A 21,726-nucleotide genomic window follows, 5' to 3' on the forward strand; every position below is an offset into this window, starting at 1 on the left:
GGGGCCTGTCGCGATGATTGACTCCCGAGAGGGCGGGGTCATGGCGAGCGTGGCTTGCCCGATGATTGGCTGGTTGTACAGTAGGCGTGGCCAGGAAGGGGCGGGGCTTATCTCCACGGCGCCCTCCCTCCCGCCACAGCGCCCTGTCCATCAACACGTCTCGCCTCGCCATTGGCCGGGCGCCGCTTAAGCCCCGCCCCTGCCCTCATAAGCGGCGGGAAGGGGCGTGGCCAGCGCGGCGGACGCGGGACAGGTGCGGAAGGGGCCGGGGGGGTCCCGGGGGTCGCGGGGCCGGGCGGGGTTCGGGGGGTCCCGGTGGCCCCGCTGACCCTGCCCGGCCCAGGTCCCCTCATGCCGCCGACCGTGGCCGTCGTGGGCGGCGGCATCAGCGGCCTGGCCGCCTGTTACCACCTGGTCCGCGCCCCCCGCCCGCCCAAGGTGAGCACGGGACCCCCCCCTCGGGACCCCCGAACTTCTCCCCCCCTTCCCCCCAAACCGCGGGACCCTCAAGGATCTTCCTTACCCCCGGACCTCCCTTCCCTTGGGACTCCCAGCCTGCTGGGTCACCGAACCCCCACTGCGGGACTCCCGGTCACCCCCAGGACCCCCATCCCTTCAGAGACCCCCGGTGTCCCCCCTGGACCACCCCGACCCCTGCCCCCTGAGCCCGCTGTGCCCTCGTGGATTCAGGAACCCTCAACAGCCACCCAGGAACCCCCATCCCCCTCTCCTGGCATTTCTCTCCCTCCTGAGACCCCCAGACCCGCTGGAATCCCCCATCCCCTGTGAGACCCCCACCCCTCTCGGGACACCCCAACCCTCCCAGGTCCCCCAGGACCCCCATACCTTGTGAGACCCTCAGTTCCCCCCCGAGACCCCCAATTCCCCCTGGATCCCGATTCCCCCGAGGTTCCCACCCCCCCCAGGACCCCCTTCCGCCGCGGTGTCCCCATGGTGATTTGGGGGGGGTCTCGGGGGTCCCCAGGTGGTGCTGCTGGAGGCCAGCGGCCGCTTCGGGGGGTGGCTGCAGAGCACCAGGACCCCCGAGGGGGCCGTGTTCGAGCACGGCCCGAGGGGCGTCCGCCCGGCGGGGGCGGTGGGAGCCGAGACCCTGCACATGGTACGGGGGGTTGGGGGGGCTTGGGGGGTCCCCGGGGCTGGTTTTGGGGTGCCGGAGGGGTCCACGGGGTGCTGCGGTCTGTGGGGAACTGGGGAGGATTTGAGGCGTCCCTGGGGCTGGTTTTGGGGTGATGGAGGGGTCCTGGGGTGCTGTGCTCAAGGGGGGATTTCTAGGTGGTTGTTGGGGGGGTCTCGGTGCTCTGGGGGTCGCTGGGGCTGGTTTTGGGGTGACTGAGGGGTCCTGGGTGGATTTGGGGGGAGTCTCTGGATGGGTGCAGTGATCTTGGGGGGGGGGTCCCTGGATGAATTCTGGGGGTCCCTCCGTGTGCACCGAGCTCCCTTTGCCCCTCCCCCAATGCCACCCCCAATGCCGTGTCCCCGCAGGTGTCGGAGCTGGGGCTGGCCGGTGACATCCTCCCTGTCCCCGGGGACCACCCGGCGTCCCGAAACCGCTTCCTGTACCTGGGGGGGGCCCTGCACCGCCTGCCCTCGGGGCTGGGGTGGGTGTCCCTGTCCCCAATGCCACCCCTGAGCCGCGGTGTCCCCAGGGGGCTGCTCCGGGCTGTGCCCCCTTGTCCCCAGTGCCACCCCCTGTCCCCAGTGCCACCCCCTGACCCGCGGTGTCCCCAGGGGGCTGCTCCGGGCCGTCCCCCCCTTTTCCCGGGCGCTGCTCTGGAGCGGGGTGCGGGACCTGGTGACCCCAGCGGGGAGGGAGCCGGACGAGAGCGCCCACGCCTTCGCCCGCCGCCGCTTCGGCCCCGAGGTGGGTGCGGGACCCGATAACCGCCCCCAAAACCCCGATAACCCCACCCCAAAACCCTTCCCAGCCTTATCAGGGCCTCCCCGGAGCGGGCGGGGTCCCGCTGTCACTGTCCCTGTCCCCGCAGGTGGCCGATGTGGCCGTGGACAGCCTGTGCCGGGGGGTGTTCGCCGGGGACAGCCGCGCCCTGAGTGTCCGGTCCTGCTTCCCGGCCCTGTTCCAGGCCGAGCGGCGCCGCGGCTCCGTCCTGCTGGGGCTGGCACTGGGACACGGTGGGGACATTGTAGGGACACCTTGGGGACACTCTGGGGACACCAGAACATGAGGGACACTGCTGGGGCTGGCACTGGGACACCTTGGGGACACTCTGGGGACACCCCTGGGACACCAGAACATGAGGGACACTGCTGGGGCTGGCACTGGGGTGGGGGACACCGCGGGGACACCTTCAGGGAAGGGTCTGTCCTGCTGGGGCTGGCAGTGGGACAAGGGGACACTGTGGGGACACCCCGGGTCACCCCGGTGTGATGGGGACGCTGCTGGGCCGCTGCTGGCATCTGCTGGGCACAGGGACAAGGGGACCCCGTGGGGACATCCCCGGGCTGGGGGCAGTGTGGGGACCCCCCCCCAGGGCCCCCCCCGCGCGTTGTCACCGCCGTTGTCGCCGCAGGGGCGGGGTCGCGGCCCGAGCCGGAGGCGGGGCTGGTCCGGCGAGCGCGGGCCGAGCGCTGGAGCCAGTGGTCACTGCGGGGGGGGATGGAGACCCTGGCGCGGGGCTTGGTGGCCTTCGTGTCCCCCCGCGGGGCCGAGCTGCGCTGCCACGCGCCCCTGAGGCACCTGTGCTACCGCCGCGGCCGCTGGCAGGTGGGGACACTGCCGGGGCCACCCGGTGCCCCCGGGTCCCCTGCCCGCTCCCCATCACCTTCCCACCCTCTGTCCCCTCCCCGGTGTCCCTTGGGTCCCGTTCCCAGTGCCCCCCACCCCACATCCCACTGTCCATCCCCTCCCCAGTGCCCTCAGACACCTGAACGCCCTCCCCAATGTCCCTGGGGGGAGTTCCCTGTCCCCCCTGGACCCCTTCCCCAGTGCCCCCCGTTCCTCCAGACACCTGAACCCCCTCCCCAATGTCCCTGGGGGAGGTTCCCAGACACCTGGACCCCTCCCCAGTGCCACCCAGAGCTCCTCGATCCCCTCCCCAGTGCTCCCAACCCCGTGCTCTCCATCCGCTTCCCAGTGCCCCCACCCCAGACTGAGCTCTGTCCCCTTCCCAGTGTCCCCAGACACCTGGACCCCCCTTCCCAGTGCCCCTGGGGGGGTTCCCAGTCCCCCGGACCCCCCTCCCCAGTGCCCCCCGTGCCCCCCACCCCCACCTGTCTCTCGCCCAGCTCACCTTGGCCGATGGCACCATCACGGCCGACCATGTGGTCAGCGCCCTCCCGGCCGCAGGTACGGCCGGACCGCCGGGTCCCGCGGGGTGGGGAGGCCCCCCCGGTGTCCCCGCTGTCCCTCTGATGTCCCCCCGCTGTCCCCAGCCCTGGCCGAGGCGCTGCCGGCCGAGGCGGAGCCGCTGGCTCGGGAGCTCCGGCGCATCCCGGCCGCGTCCGTGGCCGTGGTCAACCTGCAGTACGAGGGGGCCACGCTGCCCGTCACGGTGAGAGGGGCCCCTACGGCTGTCCCCGAGCCCTGGGGGTGTCCCCAACCCCCCGGGGGTGACCTCAGCCCGGCTCCCCGCAGGGTTTTGGCCACCTGGTGCCATCCTCGGAGGACCCGGCGCTCCTGGGCATCGTCTACGACTCTGTGGCTTTCCCGGAGCACGACGGGACCCCCGGGACCCCCTCGCTGCGGCTCACGGTGGGTGACACTGACGCTGCGGGGGGGGGGGTGACAGGGGTGATTTTGGGGTGCTGACGGTGTCCCCCAGGTGATGCTGGGAGGCGCCTGGTTCCGGCAGAGCTTTGGGGACCCGGCGGCCGCGGCTCCGGAGCTGCTGCTGCGCCGGGCCCGGGCGGCCGTGCGCGACCACCTGGGGCTGGCCGGGACCCCCGCCCGCGCCATCGTCAGGGTGCAGCAGGTGGGTGACACTTTGGGGGCAGCTGTGGGGGGCGCGGGGGGGTCCCACGGGGCTCACCTGTGTCCCCCACCTCTTCCCCAGGACTGCATCCCCCAGTACACGCTGGGACACTGGGAGCGCCTAGGTAAGAGGGGCGCGGGTGGGGATGTCCCCTGGCCCTCCTGTCCCCCCCGAGGGGGTTCTGCTGTCCCCAGGGGTGTCCCCAGCTGCTGTCGCCGTCCCCCCAGAGCGGATCCAGCAGTTCCTGAAGGAGCAGGAGCTGCCCCTGAGCCTCATCGGCGCCTCCTACGCCGGGGTCTCCGTCAACGACTGCATCGCCAGCGCCAAGGCGGCCGTGGGGCGGCTTTTGGGGTCCCCCCCCTGAGCCACGACCCTCCCGGGGTCCCCTCGGCCACCACCGTAGGACAAAGTAAATTTTTTTTATTGAAAAAACCCCTTAGAAAGGTCCAGGGAGCGGCTCATAAATAGAATAAATACCCGCGCGCCCGATCTGGGGACCCCCAAAACCCCGGGAGGGGTCGGGCGAGCCCCCGGCTCACCCCGTGTCCCTTCCCGGCCGTGTCCCCCGTCCCCTCCGGCCAGCAGCCCCCCGGGCTCGCTGCTGCCCCCAGCCCAGAGTCCACAGCAGGGGGGTGGTTTGGGGGTCACGGGGGTCCCCGTGCCACGCTCTGGTTGCCCCCCCGCGCTGGCACCGTCCCCTCCTGTGCCACCCGCGCTGTCCCCGGGGCTCGGGGCGGGGCTGCGGTGCCGTTGCCAGCGGCCGTGGGCGAGCGGGGAGGCGACAGCGCCAGTGCCAGGTCCCCGCGGGGCGGCTTGCGCAGCATCTCCTCCCGGAAGCGGCTGGAGCTGCCGGGGGGCCCGGGGGGGACGCGGGGGCCGCGGGGACCCCCCCGGGGGTCGGTGCCGATGTCCACGGTGAGGTTGGTGTAGAGCGGCCGCAGCTCCTTGGCCAGCAGCTCGTAGGTCAGCGAGTTCATCCCGTCCTGCGTCCACATGCGCTGCGTCCGCACCAGCAGGTCGAACCTGGGGACACGCGGGGGGAGGGGGGGGGTGGGGATGTCACCGCTGTCCCGGTGTCCCCAAGCCACCCCCCGCAGCCCCCCCGGACCTGTGCGGGTTCTCCTCGTTGCCTTTGTCGCTCTTGTGCTTCACCATTTTGTAGTGGCCGATGGACACGGGCGGGCGCGAGATCTTCATCCCGGCCAGGCGCACCCTGGGGGGACAGCGGGGTCACCGCGGGGGGGGGACAGGGGACAGGGACACCCCCGGTGTGGCCCCGAGCGGTGACATCATCCCAGGGGACACGAAACGTGGTGACAGCAAGATGGGTGGATCACAGTGTCACCCCAGGGGGACGGGGATGGGGAGACCCCCAGGGTGGTGGGACACCCCCAGGTCCCACCCAGGGCGATGTCACACCCTCCGTGCCCCCCCCAGGGCGGTGGGACACCCCCCATGGAGTGACACCATCCCACAGGACACGGACACGGGGACAGCGAGATCGGTGGGGCACAGAGTCAGGGGGACACGGAATGGGGACACCCCCTAATTGTCCCCCAGGGCAACAGGACACCCCCCCATGTCCTCCCCGAGGTGATGGGACACCCCTGACTTGTCCCTCAGTGTGACGGGACACCCCTCATGTCCCCCCCAGGGTTATAGGACACCCTCCATGCCCCCCCCCAGGGCAGTGGGACACCCTCCATGCCCCCCCCAGGGCAATGTCACACCCTCCGTGCCCCCCCCGTGTGCCAGGACACCCCTCATGTCCCACCCCATGGCAATGGGACACCCCTGATTTGTCCCTCAGTGTGACAGGACACCCCTCATGTCCCCCCCAGGGTAGTGGGACACCCTCCATGTCCCCCCCCATGTGACAGGACACCCCTCATGTCCCCCCCAGGGTTATAGAACACCCTCCATGCCCCCCCCCAGGGCAGTGGGACACCCTCCGTGCCCCCCCCGTGTGCCAGGACACCCCTCATGTCCCACCCCATGGCAATGGGACACCCCTGATTTGTCCCTCAGTGTGACAGGACACCCCTCATGTCCCCCCCAGGGTGATGTCACACCCTCCATGCCCCCCCCCGGGCAGTGGGACACCCTCTGTGTCCCCCCCTGTCCCACCCCATGGCAATGGGACACCTCTGATTTGTCCCTCAGTGTGACAGGACACCCCTCATGTCCCCCCCAGGGCGATGTCACACCCTCTGTGCCCCCCCCAGGGCAGTGGGACACCCCTCATGTCCCACCCCATGGCAATGTGACACCCTCCGTGTCCCCCCCCAGGGTGACAGGACACCCCTCATGTCCCCCCCTGTGTGACAGGACACCCTCCATGCCCCCCCCCAGGGCAGTGGGACACCTTCCATGTCCCTCCCCATGTGACAAAAGCCCCCTGATTTGTCCCCCAGCTCAGTGGCCGCATCCCCCATGCGATGCCATCACCCTGAGTGCCACACCCCCAGCAGGTGTCCCCTCCCCACCGTCCCCTCCCCATCCCCTGGATGTCCCCAAGCCCTACCTGGTGGCGATGTCATCGTCCTCGCCCCCCCAGCCCCAGTACTCGTTGGGGAACCCGTTGATCTTCATGTACTGGTCGGGGGTGAGCGCCGAGACCCCCCCGAAATACTGCGGGTACGGCAGGCTGGGGACAGGGGACAATGAGCCCCGGGTCCCCCAGCGGCCCCAGAGCGGCCCCAGGGCGTGTTCCCCACCTGTAACCGAATTTGTTCATGGCCACCGAGACGTGTTTGGGGTTCCAGGGGTCGCAGGTGTAGAGGTTGTGGTCGTTCTCGGGGATCAGATCCACGTCGTGCAGGAAGAGGCAATCCCAGTCCTCGTCCTTGAGCGCCTCCTTCACCCCCACGTTCAGCAGCTTGGCCCGGTTAAACGTGGAGTTCCCGGCCTGGGGTGGGGAAACGGGGCTGGGAACACTGGGGAGACCCCAAACCCTCCTGGGGACACCCCAAAACCCTCCTGGGGATCCCCTACTGAACTCCCTGAACCTCCACGTTCAGCAGCTTGGCCAGTTAAAACGTGGAGTTCCCGGCCTGGGATGGGGAAATAGGGCTGCGAACACTGGGGAGACCCCAAAACCCTCCTGGGGAGACCCTAAATCCTCATGGGGACACCCCAAAACCCTCCTGGGGATCCCCTACTGAACTCCCTGAACCCCCACGTTCAGCAGCTCGGCCCAGCTAAAGGTGGAATTCCTGGCCTGGGAAGGTGGGAAAGGGGCTGGAGGCACTGGGAACCCCCCCCAAACCACCTCAAACCCTTCCTGGGGATCCCCCAACCTCCCCTTAAACCCCCCTGACCCTCCCCGAGCCCCTCTTCACCCCACATTCAGCAGCTTTGCCTGGCTGAGCACGCAATTCCCAGTATGGGGGGATGGGAGAAGGGACTGGCTGTGCTGGGGACCCCCAAAAACCCCCCAAAAGCCCCCCAAAAGCCCCCAAAGAGCCCCGTGCCCACCTGGTGCACCACGTAGATGCCGTAGTGCAGCTGCTGGCGCTGCAGGAAGGGGTGCAGGTAGTAGAGCAGGTGGCCCAGGTGGCTCTCCCGGTTCCGGTGGGGGACGATGACGGCGGTTCGGGATCGGGACTCGCACAGGGGGGGTCGGTACCGCCCCCCCTCCTGCACCCCCGGGTTCTTGGCCCGGATCTGCTCCAGCGTCGGCACCCGGGCGAACGACACCGTCAGCGGCCCCACTGCGGGATGGGATGGGGTGGGATGGGGTGGGGGGGACGTGGTGGCACCTGGGGGGGCCCCAGCGCGTCCCAAACTGGGCTGGGTGTGCCCCCCCCCCATCCCAAACCCACAGAGGGTCCAGGGGTCTTTCTCTCCCCATCCCAAAGTGAGAGAATCCCGGGGGTTTGTTCCCCCCATCCCGAATTGGGGGGTCCCAGGGGTGTCCCCAACCCCTCCTGGATCAGGGGTAGGCATTCCATCCCAAATCCCAAACTGGGCTGGCTGTGTTTCCCCACCCATCCCAAATCTGGGAATCCTGGGGGTTTGTTTGTCCCTCCCCAATCCCAAACTGGGGCGTGGATCCAGGGGTTTGAGCCCCCCCAAATCCCAAACTGGGCTGGGTTTTTCCACCCCCCATCCCAAACTGGGGGTCTACTGGGGTTTGTCCCCCCCTGTCCTAAACTGGGAGCATGTCCCCACCCTGTCCCAAACCGGGGAGCCCCAGGATGTGTCCCCACCCTGTCCCAAACCAGGGGTCCCAAGGACGCGTCCCTCATCCCAAACTGGGGGATCCTGGGGGGGTTTGTGTCCCCCCCGCTCCCAAACCGGGGCAGCCCCTCCACAGACGCCCGCTGTGGGGCCGGTTCTTTCCCCGCGGTTCTGTCGGTGGAGGCGGCTCCTCCCCAAGGCGGAGCAGAACCGGTTCAACCGCTTCTTCCTCCCGGGGACCGGGGAAAGCGATTCCTGTCCCGAGGTGGGGTTGGGTTCTTGCCCCGGGAGGAGCCGGTTCTTTCCCGGGGGCGCTGGGGGTGACACCGGTTCTTTACCGGGCCGGTTCTTCCCCCCCCCCAACGGGGAGGAGCCGCTCCTTGGTCCCTCCCCTCCGGAGCTCAGCGGTTCTTTACCGGGGAAGGGCTCGGTTCTTCCCGGGGGTACGGGGCAATCCTTCCCCCTCAGGAAGCTGCGGTTCCTCCTCTCAAAGGGCTCCATTCTCCCCCTTGGGGAGCTCCGCTTCTTCTCCCCGGGGGGTTCCATTCTCCCCCCCTCCACCCCCTCCCTTTGGGGGTCTCCGTTCTCTCCCTCCCCTCCCGCTCCCCCCACCCAGCCCCGGTTTCGCCGCCGTTTCCCCGGGCGGTGCCTCACCGAGGAAAGGCGAGCGCTCGGGGCAGAAGGGCAGCGGGCGGGCGGGGTCCGGGGGCGCGGCGCGAGGGGGCCCGAGGCGGCTGAGGTTGGCGTACACGTCGTGGGTCCGGGAATAATCGAACACGGGCCCGGCGGAGCGGCCGAACAGCGCCGTGAGGTTGCGGAACCCGCCCAGCGAGAAATACGCCACGAAGGCGAACTGGCAACCGACCAGCAGCGCCAGCGAGCACGGCCGCTCCAGCAGCCGCCGCAGCATCGCGGGGCCGCCCGCTTCACCGGAGAGCCGCCCGCTTCACCGGCGAGCCGCCCAACCGGCCCGGGGCAGGCGACAGCCGGGCAGCATCGCGGGGGCACCGGGCAGCATCGCGGGGGCTGCGGGAGGGAGCGGGGACACGGGTTGGGAGCAGCCCCGGCGCTGCGTGGAGATGGATCGGTGCCTCGCCGGTACCGGGAAAGGCGCGGGACTCGCTCAGCTCATCGCCCGTACCGGGAAATGCCCGGCTCCGATCCCGGCTCGGCTCCCGCCCAGCCTTGGTTCAGCCCCTCTCCGGTACCGGGAGCGGCCCGGTTCAGTCCCCGCCCGGCCCCATCCCCGGTTCTGGCTCAGCCCATTCCGGTCCCGCTAGCTGCCCGTCCAGGTCCCGCTCCCCCCGGATCCTCCCGGCCCTGGTTCTGCCCCTTCCCGGTACTACCGGCCCCGGTCCCTGCTCCCCGCGCCGGTCCAGCCCCTCCAGCCGCGGTCCCTGTGCCCACCCAGGTTCAGCCGCTCCCGGCCCCGCTTCTGCCCTCCCGGTAATGCCTCCCTCTGCCCCCGGTTCCTCCCCTCTGGCCCCGGTGCCGCTCCCCGCTCCGCTCCCGGTACCTGCCTGGGCCCGGCTCAGCCCCGCCCGGCCGCCGCCATCTTGGAGCGGAGGGCGCGGCGTGATGACGTCACAGGGCGGGGGCGCGACGGAGTCCGGCTCCGGGGGCGGCCGCGGGGGACCGGGGTGGGGCCCGAGGGTCACGGGAGACCGCGGGGGCTCCGGTGGCGCTCGGTGACCCCCGGGCAGGGCCCGGGGCCCGGACGGACCCGGGAGAGCCCCAGGTTGTGGAAGGGCCGTATTGGTTTGTATTAGACCCTCCCCAAGGGGGGGCGCGGTCGTAGCGGGCGCCGTCGCCGTGGCAACCGCGCATGGCCCCGCCCCCTCCCGCTGGTTACCACGCCCTTTAGTGACGTCACTGAGAAGGCGCGCTGTGATTGGGCGCGGGGTCGGAAGCGGAGCGCGGGATTGGGGGGGGCGCCACGTGTGTCCCCCCCCGGCCGTGTCCCCGTGCCCGGGGCGGCCGCGCGACCTCCATGGCCCCGCCCGGCCGCGAGTGTCCCCCCGTTCCGTCGGGATCCCCCCGGCCCACGTGTCCCCCCATCCCTCTGGGGGTCCCTGTCACCCCCGTGTCCCGTCCCGGCCGCGTGTGTCCCCCCCTGTCCTTGTGGGGATCCCCCCAATCCACGTGTCCCCCCATCCCTGCCACCCCCGTGTCCCCTCCCGGTCATGAGTGTCTCCCCCTGTCCTTCTGGGGTCCCCCCCGGTTCTGTGTCCTCCCCATTCCCGAGGGGTTCGGTATCCCCACGGGATCCCCCGGCCACGTGTGTCCCCATCCCGACCCCCGTGTCCCGTCCGCCCCCAGCCCCGTGTCCCCCTGTCCCCATGGGCTCCCCTGTCCCCCCATCCCTCTGGGGGTCCCTGCCACCCCCCCTGTCCCCTCCCAGCCGCGATTGTCCCCCCCGTTCCCTCGGGATCCCCCCAACCCACGTGTCCCCGCATCCCTCTGGGGTCCCTGCCACCCCCGTGTCCCCTCCCGGCCACGAGTGTCACCCCCGTCCTTCTGGGGTCCCCCCCGGTTCTGTGTCCCCCACAGAGGGGTCCGGTATCCCCACGGGATCCCCCGGCCACGTGTGTCCCCATCCCGACCCCCCTGTCCCGTCCCCCCCCAGCCCCGTGTCCTCCTGTCCCCGTGGGCTCCCGTGTCCCCCCCATCCCTCTGGGGTCCCCGTGGGGTTCCCCCACATCCCCTGTCCCCCAGGGTCCCGTTCCTGGGGGGTTTCCCAGAGCCTCTTGTCCCCTTGGGGTCCCCGCGGAGAGGACACCCCAATAAAGTCCCATCCTGGGCCAGGCTGGTGACGTTTTTAAGGGGTGGCGGGTGCTGGTGGCACCCAGGGTGGGGAGAAGGTGTCAGTGCCCATCACCCCACAGCTCCATAAACACCTTTAATTAGCAGCACTGCCATTAATTACAGCCGGCAGGGCGTCACGGGAGAATCCTGTCGGAGGGGAAGGGGCTCACAGGGTGGCACGAGGGGTGACAAACACCCGAATTCAGCGATGCCACGGTGCCACTGTGCTCACGCCCCTCCGCCGGCTCCTGAGGACTTCCAGGATTTGGGATTTCGGCTCCTCCTGGGGACACCGAGGGGGGCTGTAGGGGACCCTCGGGGCGCAGCACCTGCGGCACCTCGGGGACAGCGGTGGCAGCGCCACAGCACGCGGGGAGGGGACCGGGACGTGTCCCCCGATGGGCAGGGACGGGGCACGGGGAGGGAGGAACAACGGCCTCAGTGGCAGTGGTGGCACCCCGGGGATGTGGGGACACAGGGATTTGGGATCGCAGGGACACAGGGGGATGTGGGGACACAGGGACATGGGGACAGAGGGATTCAGGGACACTGAGATGTGGGGACATGGGGAAGCAGGGACACGGGGACACCGGGATGTGGGGACATGGAGACCTGAGGAGACAGGGACATGAAGGACGTGGGGATGTGGGGACACAAGAGACGAGGGAATATGGGAAACCAGGCACACGGGGACACGGAGATATGGGCACACAGGGAAACAGGGACATGGGAAAAGGGGACATGGGGACACCCACCCGCAGCTGCAGCACGACGTGGCAGCCCAGGGACTGGCACTGGCACACCAGTTGGCACTGGTGGCGATGCGAGGCGCCGCTGAGGCGCAGGACCCGGTCCCACGCCAGCATGGCCGTAACACCAGCAACCCCAACTCCAGTATCCATTATCCCTCAGCTCCAGTATCCCCCAGCTCCATCATCCGCAGTTCCGTCATCCCAAATTCCAGTATCTCCCAGCTCCAGCACCCCTCAGGTCCAATATCCCCAGTCCCAGTATCCCCAGTTCAGCATCCCGGTCTGGTGCCGGTCCCTGGGTGCTGGGGGGACGGGGGTGGCCAGTGACCATCGTCTGTCCCCACCCCCCCTCCCGGCCACCAGCGCGACCCCGGCCATGACGTCACCGGTGGGAGGTGACAAGGGAGGGGACAGGGGGGAGGGGGGAGGGGTCACCCCCCACCCGGCATCCCCGTGTCACTACGGGAGGGGACAGCGGCCCCTGAGAGAGGCGGGCTGGGGACACGGGGGTCCTGCGCCTGGAGTGTCCTGCTCGGTCTGTCCCCGCTGTCCCCATCCCTGTCCCCATCGCTGTCCGCTTCTCGTCCCCTGCCCGTAACAAAGATGGCGCCTCCCTCCAGCCTCACTTCCCCTTATCAAACATGGCGGCGCCCTTGCCCACATCCATCATGGCGGCGCTGCCACTTTCCCCCGCCCTTCCCAGCCATGGCATCGCCGCGCCGAGCCCACGATGGCGACACACCTGCCCACAGCCAACAAAGGGACACTCATTGCGTCTCCCCTTCCCCGCCCGTGGCTCCCTCCGCCCTTGCGCAGCGCCAAGGGCGCGGTAGCGGCGCGTCTGCCCACACTCAACATGGCGGTGCAGCCCCCAAGGACACCATGGCGGCGCGCTTGCCCACACCCAACATGGCGGCGCCCACGGCGCCTGCCCTTTCCCGCCATGGCGCCCCCCGCGCATGCGCACCGCCAAGGGCACCATGGCGGCGCTGCGGGCGCTGTGGCGGCTCCGGAGCCCCTCGGGGCTGAGGGCGGCGGGGGCTCGGCTGGGCCCGGCCCCGGCCCGGTGAGACCGCGGGGGACACGGGGACACGGCGGGGGGCTGGTGGGATGGGGGGGGGGGGCTGTGGGGATGGACCCCGCTCACCGCCTGACCCCGGGGTCGCTCCCGCAGGTCGCGACAGTGGCAGCCCGACATGGAGTGGGCGCAGCAGTTCGCTGGGGCTATCATGTACCCCAGCAAGGCGACCGACAAGTGGGTGCCGCCGCCGTGGAACGGTGAGGGGAGAGCGGGGAGCCCCGGGGGGAGCGGGGTAGGGGGGCGTGGAGGGGTCCTGGGGGCTCCGGGGGATCTGGGGAGGGAGGGCGAGGCCTTTGGGGGGTGTCAGGGGCCTTGGGGGGGGGCTCTGAGGCCTTTAGGGGGGATTCTGGAGGGGCTTTGAGGCCTTTAGGGGGTCTTGGAGGGGTCTTGGGGGGCCCCAGAGGGGGGGTGGAGGCCTTTGGGGGGTTCTGGAGCGGTCCCATGTCCTTTGAGGGGAGGTCTGGAGGGGACCTGAGGCGTTTGGGGGATCCTGGGGATGCTCTGAAGCCTTTGAGAGGCCCCAGGAGGGGTCCCAAGGCCTTTGGAGGGGCTCCTGGAGAGGGGATTGAGGAGGGAGGTCAAGGCCTTGGGGGGGTTTTGGGGAGCCTGGAGGGGTCCTGAGGCCTTTGGGATGGTTCTGGAGGGTCCGTGAGATCCTTGGGGGGCCCTTGGGGTGTGTTGGGTGCCCTTGGAGGGGTTTTCAGTGGCACCTGGCTCCAGTCTGGGGTCCCTTGTACAACCTGGGGGGCACTTGGGTCAGTTTGGGGGCCACTCATGGCCCGGTAGTGACCCAGTGCGTTCCAGTCTGGCATTGGGAGTTACTTGGGACAGTTTAGGGGTCATTTGGGTCAGTTCAGGGGCCACTCAGAGCAGTTTGGGGGCCCTACAAACGCTCAGTGGGTGCTGGCTTCTCTCTGAACCCCAGGATTTGGGGGGGGGGGGTTCCGTGCCCCCTGTGCTGCTGAGCCGTGTCTGGGGGGGAGGGGTTGTCCCTCTGTCCCCTGACCCTTCCCCGGTGTCCTCCCCTCAGACAAGGACCCGGTGGCCCACAAGAAGGTGGCCAGCCTGACCATTAACTTCGGGCCGCAGCACCCGGCGGCTCACGGGGTCCTGCGGCTGGTGCTGGAGCTCAGTGGGGAGACGGTGAAACGCTGCGACCCCCACGTGGGGCTGCTGCACCGCGGCACCGAGAAACTCATCGAGTACAAAACCTACCTCCAGGTGCTCCCAGGGTTCCTGGGAAACGGCCCCAAACTGGGAGAACTCAGCCTCAGGACCCCCTCCCCCCCCCCCCCCCAGCCATCCTTGGAAAACCCATCCCAGGGACACCCAGATAATGGGAATCCCATCCCTGAGAGAGCCAGGACCCCCATGAGCTACAGGACCCCCGCTATCCCCAGACTCCTGGGAAGTCCGTTCCCATGGGATCCCCATTCCCATGGATCCCCATTGCCATGGGATCCCCATTCCAATGAGATCTCCATCCCTGGGATCCCCATTCCCCATGGGATCCCCATCCCCTGGACACTCCTCCCAGGTTCCCTGGGCCTCCCTAGGACCCCCATTCCTGTAGGACCCCCATTCCCACAGGACCCCAATCCTTAGGATTCCCCACCCCTGGGAGACTGTTTCTTATGGGACCCCCATTTCCCATGGGATCCCCATTCCCGTGGGACCCCCATGTGGGGCTGCTGCACCGAGAAACTCATCGAGTACAAAACCTACCTCCAGGTGCTCCCAGGGTTCCTGGGAAACGGCCCCAAACTGGGAGAACTCAGCCTCAGGACCCCCTCCCCGCCCCCCCCCCCCCCCCAGCCATCCTTGGAAAACCCATCCCAGGGACACCCAGATAATGGGAATCCCATCCCTGAGAGAGCCAGGACCCCCATGAGCTACAGGACCCCCGCTATCCCCAGACTCCTGGGAACCCCATTCCCATGGGATCCCCATTCCCATCGATCCCCATCCCCTGGACACTCCTCCCAAGTTCTCTGGGCCTCCCTAGGACCCCCATTCCTGTAGGACCCCCATTCCCACAGGACCCCATTCCCACAGGACCCCCATCCCTGGGAGACCCTTTCTTATGGGACCCCCATTTCCCATGGGATCCCCATTCCCATGGGACCCCCATCCCATGTGTCCATCCAGGCCCTCATCAAAGTTTAGGGGTGTCCGTGTGTCCCTCCAGGCCCTGATTCCGACTCAGGGTTTTCTGTTCATCCCAGAGTTTCCGCTCCCATTCCCAGCTCCCCTGGTGCCCCCTGCTCCCCAGGCCGGCCGGGTGCCTCTCCCAGCCCCTCCTCCCAGTGCTCCCAGCGTTCCCAGTCCTTCCCTTCCCGGTTTTCCGCAGGCTCTCCCCTACTTCGACCGCCTGGACTACGTGTCCATGATGTGCAACGAGCAGGCCTATTCCCTGGCTGTGGAGAAGCTCCTCAACATCCGACCCCCTCCCCGGGCACAGTGGATCCGAGGTGAGGCTCCCACCAGCATTCCCAGCTCCTGGGAATCCCTAGGATTTGTGGGATCACCCAGGATTTGTGGGATCACCCCGTTTTTCCCCCAGTTCTCTTTGCCGAGATCACGCGGCTGCTCAACCACATCATGGCCGTGACCACGCACGCGCTGGACATCGGGGCCATGACCCCGTTCTTCTGGATGTTTGAGGAGAGGGAGAAGGTGGATTTGGGATCTGGGGGGTTGGGATTTGGGGGTGGGGAGGTGCCAGGGGGGCTGAGCAGAAGCGGGGGGGTCCCCTTTGTTTCCCCCCCCCACAGATGTTCGAGTTCTACGAGCGCGTGTCGGGGGCGCGGATGCACGCGGCCTACGTGCGGCCCGGGGGGGTGCACCAGGTGAGGGGGGCTGGCCCCATTCCCACCCCCACGGCCTGGGACCCCCATGGCCTGGGACCCCCATTCTCACGGGAACCCCATCCCTGGGATAGCTGTTCCCCTAGGACCCCCATTCCCTTGGGGTCCCCATTCCCTTGGGATCTCCATTCCCTGGGGCCCCCATTCCCTTGGGATCCCTGCTCCCTTGGGACCCCCGTTCACTTGAGATCCCCATTCCCTTGGGACCCCCATTTTCCTGGGACCCCCATTCCCTTGGCATCCCTGTTCCCTTGGGACCTCCATTCCCTTGGGACCCTCATTTCCCTGGGACCCCCATTCCCTTGGCATCCCCATTCCCTGGCACCCCATTCCCTTGGGACCCCGTTCCCTTGGGACCCTTGTTTTCCTGGCACCCCCATTCCCTTGGCATCCCCATTCCCTGGGACCCCCTGTTCCCTTGGGACCCTCATTTCCCTTAGGACCCCCATTCCCTTGGGACCCCCATTCCCTGGGGCCCCCCGTTCCCTTAGGATCTCCATTCCCTTGGGACCCCCATTCCCTGACACCCCATTCCCTTGGGACCCCCATTCCCTGGCACCCCATTCCCTTGGGTCCCCTGTTCCCTTGGGACCCCCATTCCCACAGGACCCCACTCCTAAGCTACCCCCATCCCTGGCACCCTTGGCACCCCATTCCCTCATTCCCTGGGTCCCCCACACCCGGGACCCCCATTGGGCCCTCGCGGTGTGCACCCCCTGCTCTCACATGTCCCCCGTGTGCCAGGACCTGCCCCTGGGGCTCATGGACGACATCTACGAGTTCGTGAAGAACTTTTCCATCCGGATTGACGAGGTGGAGGAGGTGAGGGCGGGAATTTGGGAATCTGGGAATTTGGGAATCTGGGGAGAGGGGCACAGTCAGGCTGCTGGCACCTGGGTGGGGTGGGGGGGTTGTTCCTCACGGGATGGGGTGATGGGGTGACACAGGTTGGGGTGGAGGGGAACAGGCAGAGCTGAGGGCTCTGAGGGACAGGTGAGAGGTGCCCAGGTGACGGTGGCACGGGCAGGGGAGGGCGTGAGTGGTGCCAGGGACGGGTGAGGGGCACGAGGCACAGCTGAGGTGAGGTGTGGCGAGTGACAGGGGTGTAAGCGGGATTGTTGGCACAGCTGATGGTGCCAGGGACAGAAGACAGGTAGAAGACACAGGTGAGGGTTTCCAGGGCCAGGTGATGGTGCCAGTGCCATGTGAGAAGTGCAGGGCAGGTGCCAGGTGTGCCAGGTGTGCCAGGTGTCCCTCGTGTCCCCCCTCCCCAGATGCTGACCAACAACCGCATTTGGAAGAACCGCACCGTGGACATCGGGGTCATCACGGCCGAGGAGGCCCTGAACTACGGCTTCAGGTGAGCTCAGGGGGGATCCCCCACCCCCCAACCCCCACCCAGGTGTGTCCCCACCCTGGGCTGACCCCTCAGGTGCGTTTTTTGGGGTGTCCCAGCGGGGTGATGCTGCGAGGCTCCGGGATCCAGTGGGACCTGCGCAAGACGCAGCCCTACGACGTCTACGACCAGGTGGAGTTTGACGTCCCCATTGGCTCCCGCGGCGACTGCTACGACAGGTGCGGCCCCATCTGGGGTTTTGGGGGGTCCTGGGGGGCTGCTCCCCTTTCCCCTGGGCCTCTCAGTCCTGGTACCCCCTCCCATGGCACCCCTGTTCCTCTGGGATCCATCCTTGGAACACGTTGCTGTGGGATCCCCCATTCTCCTGGCATGCCCCACACCTGAGATTCCTATTTCGCTGGCCCCCATTCCCCTGGGACCCCCAGGTGGGATCCCCATTCCCCTGGGACCCCCAGTTAGGATCCCCATTCCCTGGATTCCCCTGGGACCCCCACAATCGGGATCCCCATTCCCAGGATTCCCCATTCCCCTGGGACCCCCACAGTCGGGATCCCCATTCCCAGGATTCCCCTGGGACCCCCACAATTGGGATCCCCATTCCCAGGATTCCCCTGGGACCCCCACAGTCAGGATCCCCATTCCCGGGGACCTTTCATCCCTGGTACCCCCTGCCTGGGACTCCCATTCCCTCTGGGATCCCCACATTCCCCTGGGACCCCCACATTCCCCTGGAATGCCCCCATTCCCCTGGGAACCCCCATTCCTCTGGGCCTCCCATCCCTGCTATCCCTTCCCAGGGTCACCCCAATTCCCCTGGGACCCCTCCCATTCCCCTGGGACCCCCACAATCGGGATCCCCATTCCCCTGACACCTTCCCATCCCCTGTGACCTCTTTTCCTGCCGCCATCCTGGATTTGGGATCCCCCATCCCCTGGGACACCCCCCATTCCCCGTGCCCCCTTTTCCCTCCCCCATCCCGTATTTGGGATCCCCTATTCCCTGTGCCCCATCCCAGATTTGGGATTCCCCATTCCCCGTACCCCCCTTTTCCCTCCCCCATCCCGGATTTGGGATCCTCCATTCCCCGTGCCCCCTGTCCCACTCCCATCCCGGATTTGGGATCCCCCTTTCCCTGTGCCCCATCCCAGATTTGGGATCCCCCATTCTCTGTGCCCCCGTGCTCCATCCCGGATTTGGGATCCCCCATTCCCTGTGCCCCCGTGCCCCATCCTGGATTTAGGATCCCCCATTCCCCGTGCCCCCTGTCCCTCCCCCATCCCAAATTTGGGATCCCCTTTTCCCCATGCCCCCCGTCCCTCCCCCATCCCAGATTTGGGATCCACCACCCCCTGTGCCCCCTTTTCCCTCCCCCATCCCGTATTTGGGATCCCCATTCCCCGTGCCCCTGTGCCCCATCCTGGATTTATGATCCCCCATTCCCTGTGCCCCCTGTCCCACCCCCATCCCGGATTTGGTATCCCCAATTCCCTGTGCCGCCCCCATCCCAGATTTGGGATCCCCCTTTCCCCGTGCTCCATCCCGGATTTGGGATCCCCTTTTCCCCATGCCCCCCATGCCACCCCCATCCCAGATTTGGGATCCCCCACCCCCTCTGCCCCATCCCAGATTTGGGATCCCCCATTCCCCGTGCCCCCTGTCCCACCCCCATCCCATATTTGGGATCCCCCTTTCCCTGTGCCCCATCCCAGATTTGGGATCCCCCATTCCCTGTGCCCCTGTGCCCCATCCTGGATTTAGGATCCCCCATTCCCTGTGCCCCCTGTCCCACCCCCATCCCGGATTTGGGATCCCCAATTCCCCATGCCCCCCATGCCACCCCCATCCCAGATTTGGGATCCCCCATTCCCTGTGCCCCATCCCAGATTTGGGATCCCCCTTTGCCCGTGCCCCCCCCATCCCTCCCCCATCCCAGATTTGGGACCCCCAATTCCCCGTGCCCCATCCTGGATTTGGGATCCCCAATTCCCCGTGCCGCCCCCATGCCGGATTTGGGGTGCCAGGTACCTGTGCCGGGTGGAGGAGATGCGCCAGTCCCTGCGGATCATCCTGCAGTGCCTCAACAAGATGCCCCCAGGCGAGATCAAGGTGGACGACGCCAAAGTGTCACCCCCGAAACGCGCCGAGATGAAGGTGACGTGGCACTGCCACCCTCCCAGCGGGCAGGGACACCCAGGGACGGGTGACAGGTGGCAGAGGTGGCACCCAGGGCAGGTGACACCAGGACCAGGTGCCACCCAGGGCAGGGACACCCAGGGATGGGTGACAGGTGGCAGAGGTGGCACCCAGGGCAGGTGACACTGAGGCAGGTGGCATCCAGGGCAGGGACACTCAGGGATGGGGGAAGGGTGCCAGGGACAGGTGACAGGTCTGAGGGACGGGTATTGGGTGCCAGGGACACCCAGGGCAGGTGACACCAGGACCAGGTGCCACCCAGGGCAGGTGACAGCTGCCACAGGTGCCACCCCTGTCCCCGCAGACATCCATGGAGTCCCTGATCCATCACTTCAAGCTCTACACCGAGGGCTACCAGGTGCCACCCGGGGCCACCTACACGGCCATCGAGGCCCCCAAGGTGACACCTCTCGCCCCAACCCTGTCCCCGTGTCCCCAACGCCATTCCTGTGTCCCAAACCCTGCCCCAATCCTGGCCCCGTGGCCCCACTCACGTCCCCAGTCCCGTTCTCATGTCCCCAACGCTGTCCCCACAACCCAACTCTGCCTTCTTGTCCCCAAGCCCATCCCAGTGTCCCCAAGCCCATCCCCGTGTCCCCAAGCCCTGTCCCCAGCCCTGTCCCTGCATGTCCCCAGCCATGTTCCCAAAGCTGTTCTCGTGTCCCCAGCCCTGTCCCCGTGTCCCCAGCCCTGTCCCCCGCCCTGTCCCTGTATCCCCAGCCCTGTCCCCATGTCCCCAAGCCTGTCCCCGTGTCCCCACTGCAGGGGGAGTTCGGGGTGTACCTGGTGTCGGACGGCAGCAGCCGCCCCTATCGCTGCAAGATCAAAGCGCCGGGGTTCGCCCACCTGGTACGGGATGGGGACACCCAGGGGACACCCAGGGACACCCAGGGACATCCAGGGGACACGGGATAGGGATGCTGGGAGGTCCCTTTGTCCACATTGGGGGGGTGCAGGTTAATTAGGGATACTGAGGGCTAATTAGGGGGTCCTTGTGGGGGACCCTGGGAATTAATTGGGGGTCCCTGGGGGTTAATTAATGGTCCTCGTGGGTTGGTTAATTGGGAGTCCCTGGGGGTTAATTGCGGGTCCCTGCAGGTTAATTGGGGGCTAATTAGGGGTCCCTGGGGGGGGGTGTCACCGTGGGGGGCCTTCGTGGGTTAATTGGGGCTTAATTGGGGGTCCCTGTGTGTTAATGGGGGGTTAATTGGGGGTCCTCCCCATTGCCCCTGTGGGTTAATTGGGGGTCCCTGGGGGGGGGAAGGGGCTGTGGGTTAATTGGGGGTTAATCAGGGGTCTCTGTGGGTTAATTGGGGGTCCCTGAAGGAGGTTCCCATGGGGATCCTTTTGGGTCAGTTTAGGGGTCCCTTTGTGTTAATTGGGGGTTAATTGGGCTAATTGGGGGTCCCTGGAGGGGGTTCCCATGGGGATCCTTCTGGGTCAGTTTAGGGACCCCTTTGTGTTAATTGGGGGTTAATTAGGGGTCCTCCCCAGGGCCCCTGTGGGTTAATTGGGGGCTCTTTGGGTTAATTGGGGGTCCCTGGGTGGGGGGGTGCCCTGTGGATTAATTGGGGGTCCCTGAGGGGGGGGTGCCATGGGTTAATTGGGGGTGTCTGTGTATTAATTGTGGATTAATTGGGTGTTAATTGGCGTTGCTGTCCCCAGGCCGGGCTGGACAGGATGTCCCAGGGCCACATGCTGGCGGACGTGGTGGCCATCATTGGTACGTCCCCCTCCCCTTTTTGGGGGGGTTCTTTCCCCTTTTTGGGGGGGCTCTTTCCCCATTTTGTGGGCTCCTTCCCCATTTTAGGGGGTTCTTTCCATCCTGGGGTTTTTTTTTGTTCCCTCTTTTACGGGCTCCTTCTCTCTCTGTGGGATCCCTTTAGGGGTTTCTCTCCCATTTTGGGGGTCTCTTTTCCTGTCTGGGGGGGGCCTCTTCCCCAGTTTGGGGGCCCCCCAACTTCTTCCCCAGTTTGGGGGCTACCTCCCCTTTTGGGGGGCTCCTGCCCCGTTTAAGGCCTTTCCCCCCAGTACTGGGGGGGGCTTCCTTCTCCCTTTTAGGGGGCTCTTTCCAATTTTGGGGTCTCCTTTCTTTTTCCAGCATCCATTTCCCAGTTTGGGGGGGGGTCTCTCCCCAACTCGGGGGTCCCCCCCCCCATTTTGGGCTGCCCTGACCCCCCTTTTTTTCCCCCCCTCCAGGCACCCAGGACATCGTGTTTGGGGAAGTGGATCGATGAAGGGGGGGTCCCCATCCCCCTCTCCTTGTGCTGCTCCAGTTTGGGGGTCCCCCACCCCCTGTTTCAAGTCAAATAAAGCCAAAATCAGGTCCTGAGCCTCCCTGTGTCCCCCCTTTGTCACCGATGTCATCCCATTTCCCTCCCCGCACGCCGGGGGGGAGCGGGGACACAACTTCCCCTTCCCTGCTGGGGAGCCTTGGGGACCCTGGGGGACCCCAAATTTCAGGGAGCGGCCGGAGCTTGGTGGTGGCCTCGGGTGCCAACTTGGGGACAGCGGAAGGGGAAGGAGGTGGCCTTGGGG

At 67.4% G+C, this 21,726-nt stretch overlaps 3 protein-coding genes and 1 pseudogene across 5 annotated transcripts in view; 2 read left to right on the forward strand and 2 right to left on the reverse strand.

Annotated features, from left to right (window-relative positions):
• Nucleotides 1-21,726, reverse strand: part of LOC309583076 (low affinity immunoglobulin gamma Fc region receptor II-like) — a 158,548-nt pseudogene that overhangs the window by 66,950 nt on the left and 69,872 nt on the right. The gene's annotated exons all lie outside the window — the stretch shown is intronic.
• Nucleotides 230-4,397, forward strand: PPOX (protoporphyrinogen oxidase). The gene is made up of 13 exons (XM_082298735.1): nt 230-253; nt 344-438; nt 986-1,120; nt 1,504-1,619; nt 1,750-1,882; nt 2,007-2,151; nt 2,550-2,743; nt 3,265-3,325; nt 3,412-3,530; nt 3,614-3,730; nt 3,801-3,950; nt 4,032-4,074; nt 4,178-4,397. Exons 2-13 carry the CDS (start codon nt 352-354, stop codon nt 4,312-4,314), a joined length of 1,437 nt encoding a protein of 478 aa, XP_082154861.1. The 5' UTR covers nt 230-253; nt 344-351; the 3' UTR covers nt 4,315-4,397.
• Nucleotides 4,351-9,863, reverse strand: B4GALT3 (beta-1,4-galactosyltransferase 3). Of its 2 annotated transcripts, none has more exons than XM_082298739.1 (7): nt 9,653-9,863; nt 8,787-9,158; nt 7,428-7,663; nt 6,668-6,858; nt 6,475-6,597; nt 5,059-5,163; nt 4,351-4,973 (listed from the first exon to the last, which is right to left on the reverse strand). In XM_082298739.1, exons 2-7 carry the CDS (start codon nt 9,040-9,042, stop codon nt 4,595-4,597), a joined length of 1,290 nt encoding a protein of 429 aa, XP_082154865.1. In that variant the 5' UTR covers nt 9,043-9,158; nt 9,653-9,863; the 3' UTR covers nt 4,351-4,594. The 2 variants fall into 2 exon arrangements, with proteins under 2 accessions (XP_082154865.1, XP_082154866.1); XM_082298740.1 differs by having other exon boundaries at nt 9,649-9,863.
• On the forward strand, nt 12,649-21,520 carry NDUFS2 (NADH:ubiquinone oxidoreductase core subunit S2; the record flags this gene model as incomplete). Its single annotated transcript, XM_082298738.1, has 14 exons — nt 12,649-12,755; nt 12,864-12,967; nt 13,801-13,991; nt 15,121-15,241; nt 15,334-15,446; nt 15,545-15,619; nt 16,382-16,459; nt 16,912-16,997; nt 17,093-17,212; nt 19,017-19,146; nt 19,493-19,588; nt 19,954-20,037; nt 20,854-20,911; nt 21,388-21,520. 14 exons carry the CDS (start codon nt 12,649-12,651, stop codon nt 21,423-21,425), a joined length of 1,401 nt encoding a protein of 466 aa, XP_082154864.1. The 3' UTR covers nt 21,426-21,520.

The sequence above is a fragment of the Coloeus monedula genome, assembly GCF_965178545.1.
Source record: "Coloeus monedula genome assembly, chromosome: 29".
Lineage (NCBI taxonomy): Eukaryota > Metazoa > Chordata > Aves > Passeriformes > Corvidae > Coloeus > Coloeus monedula.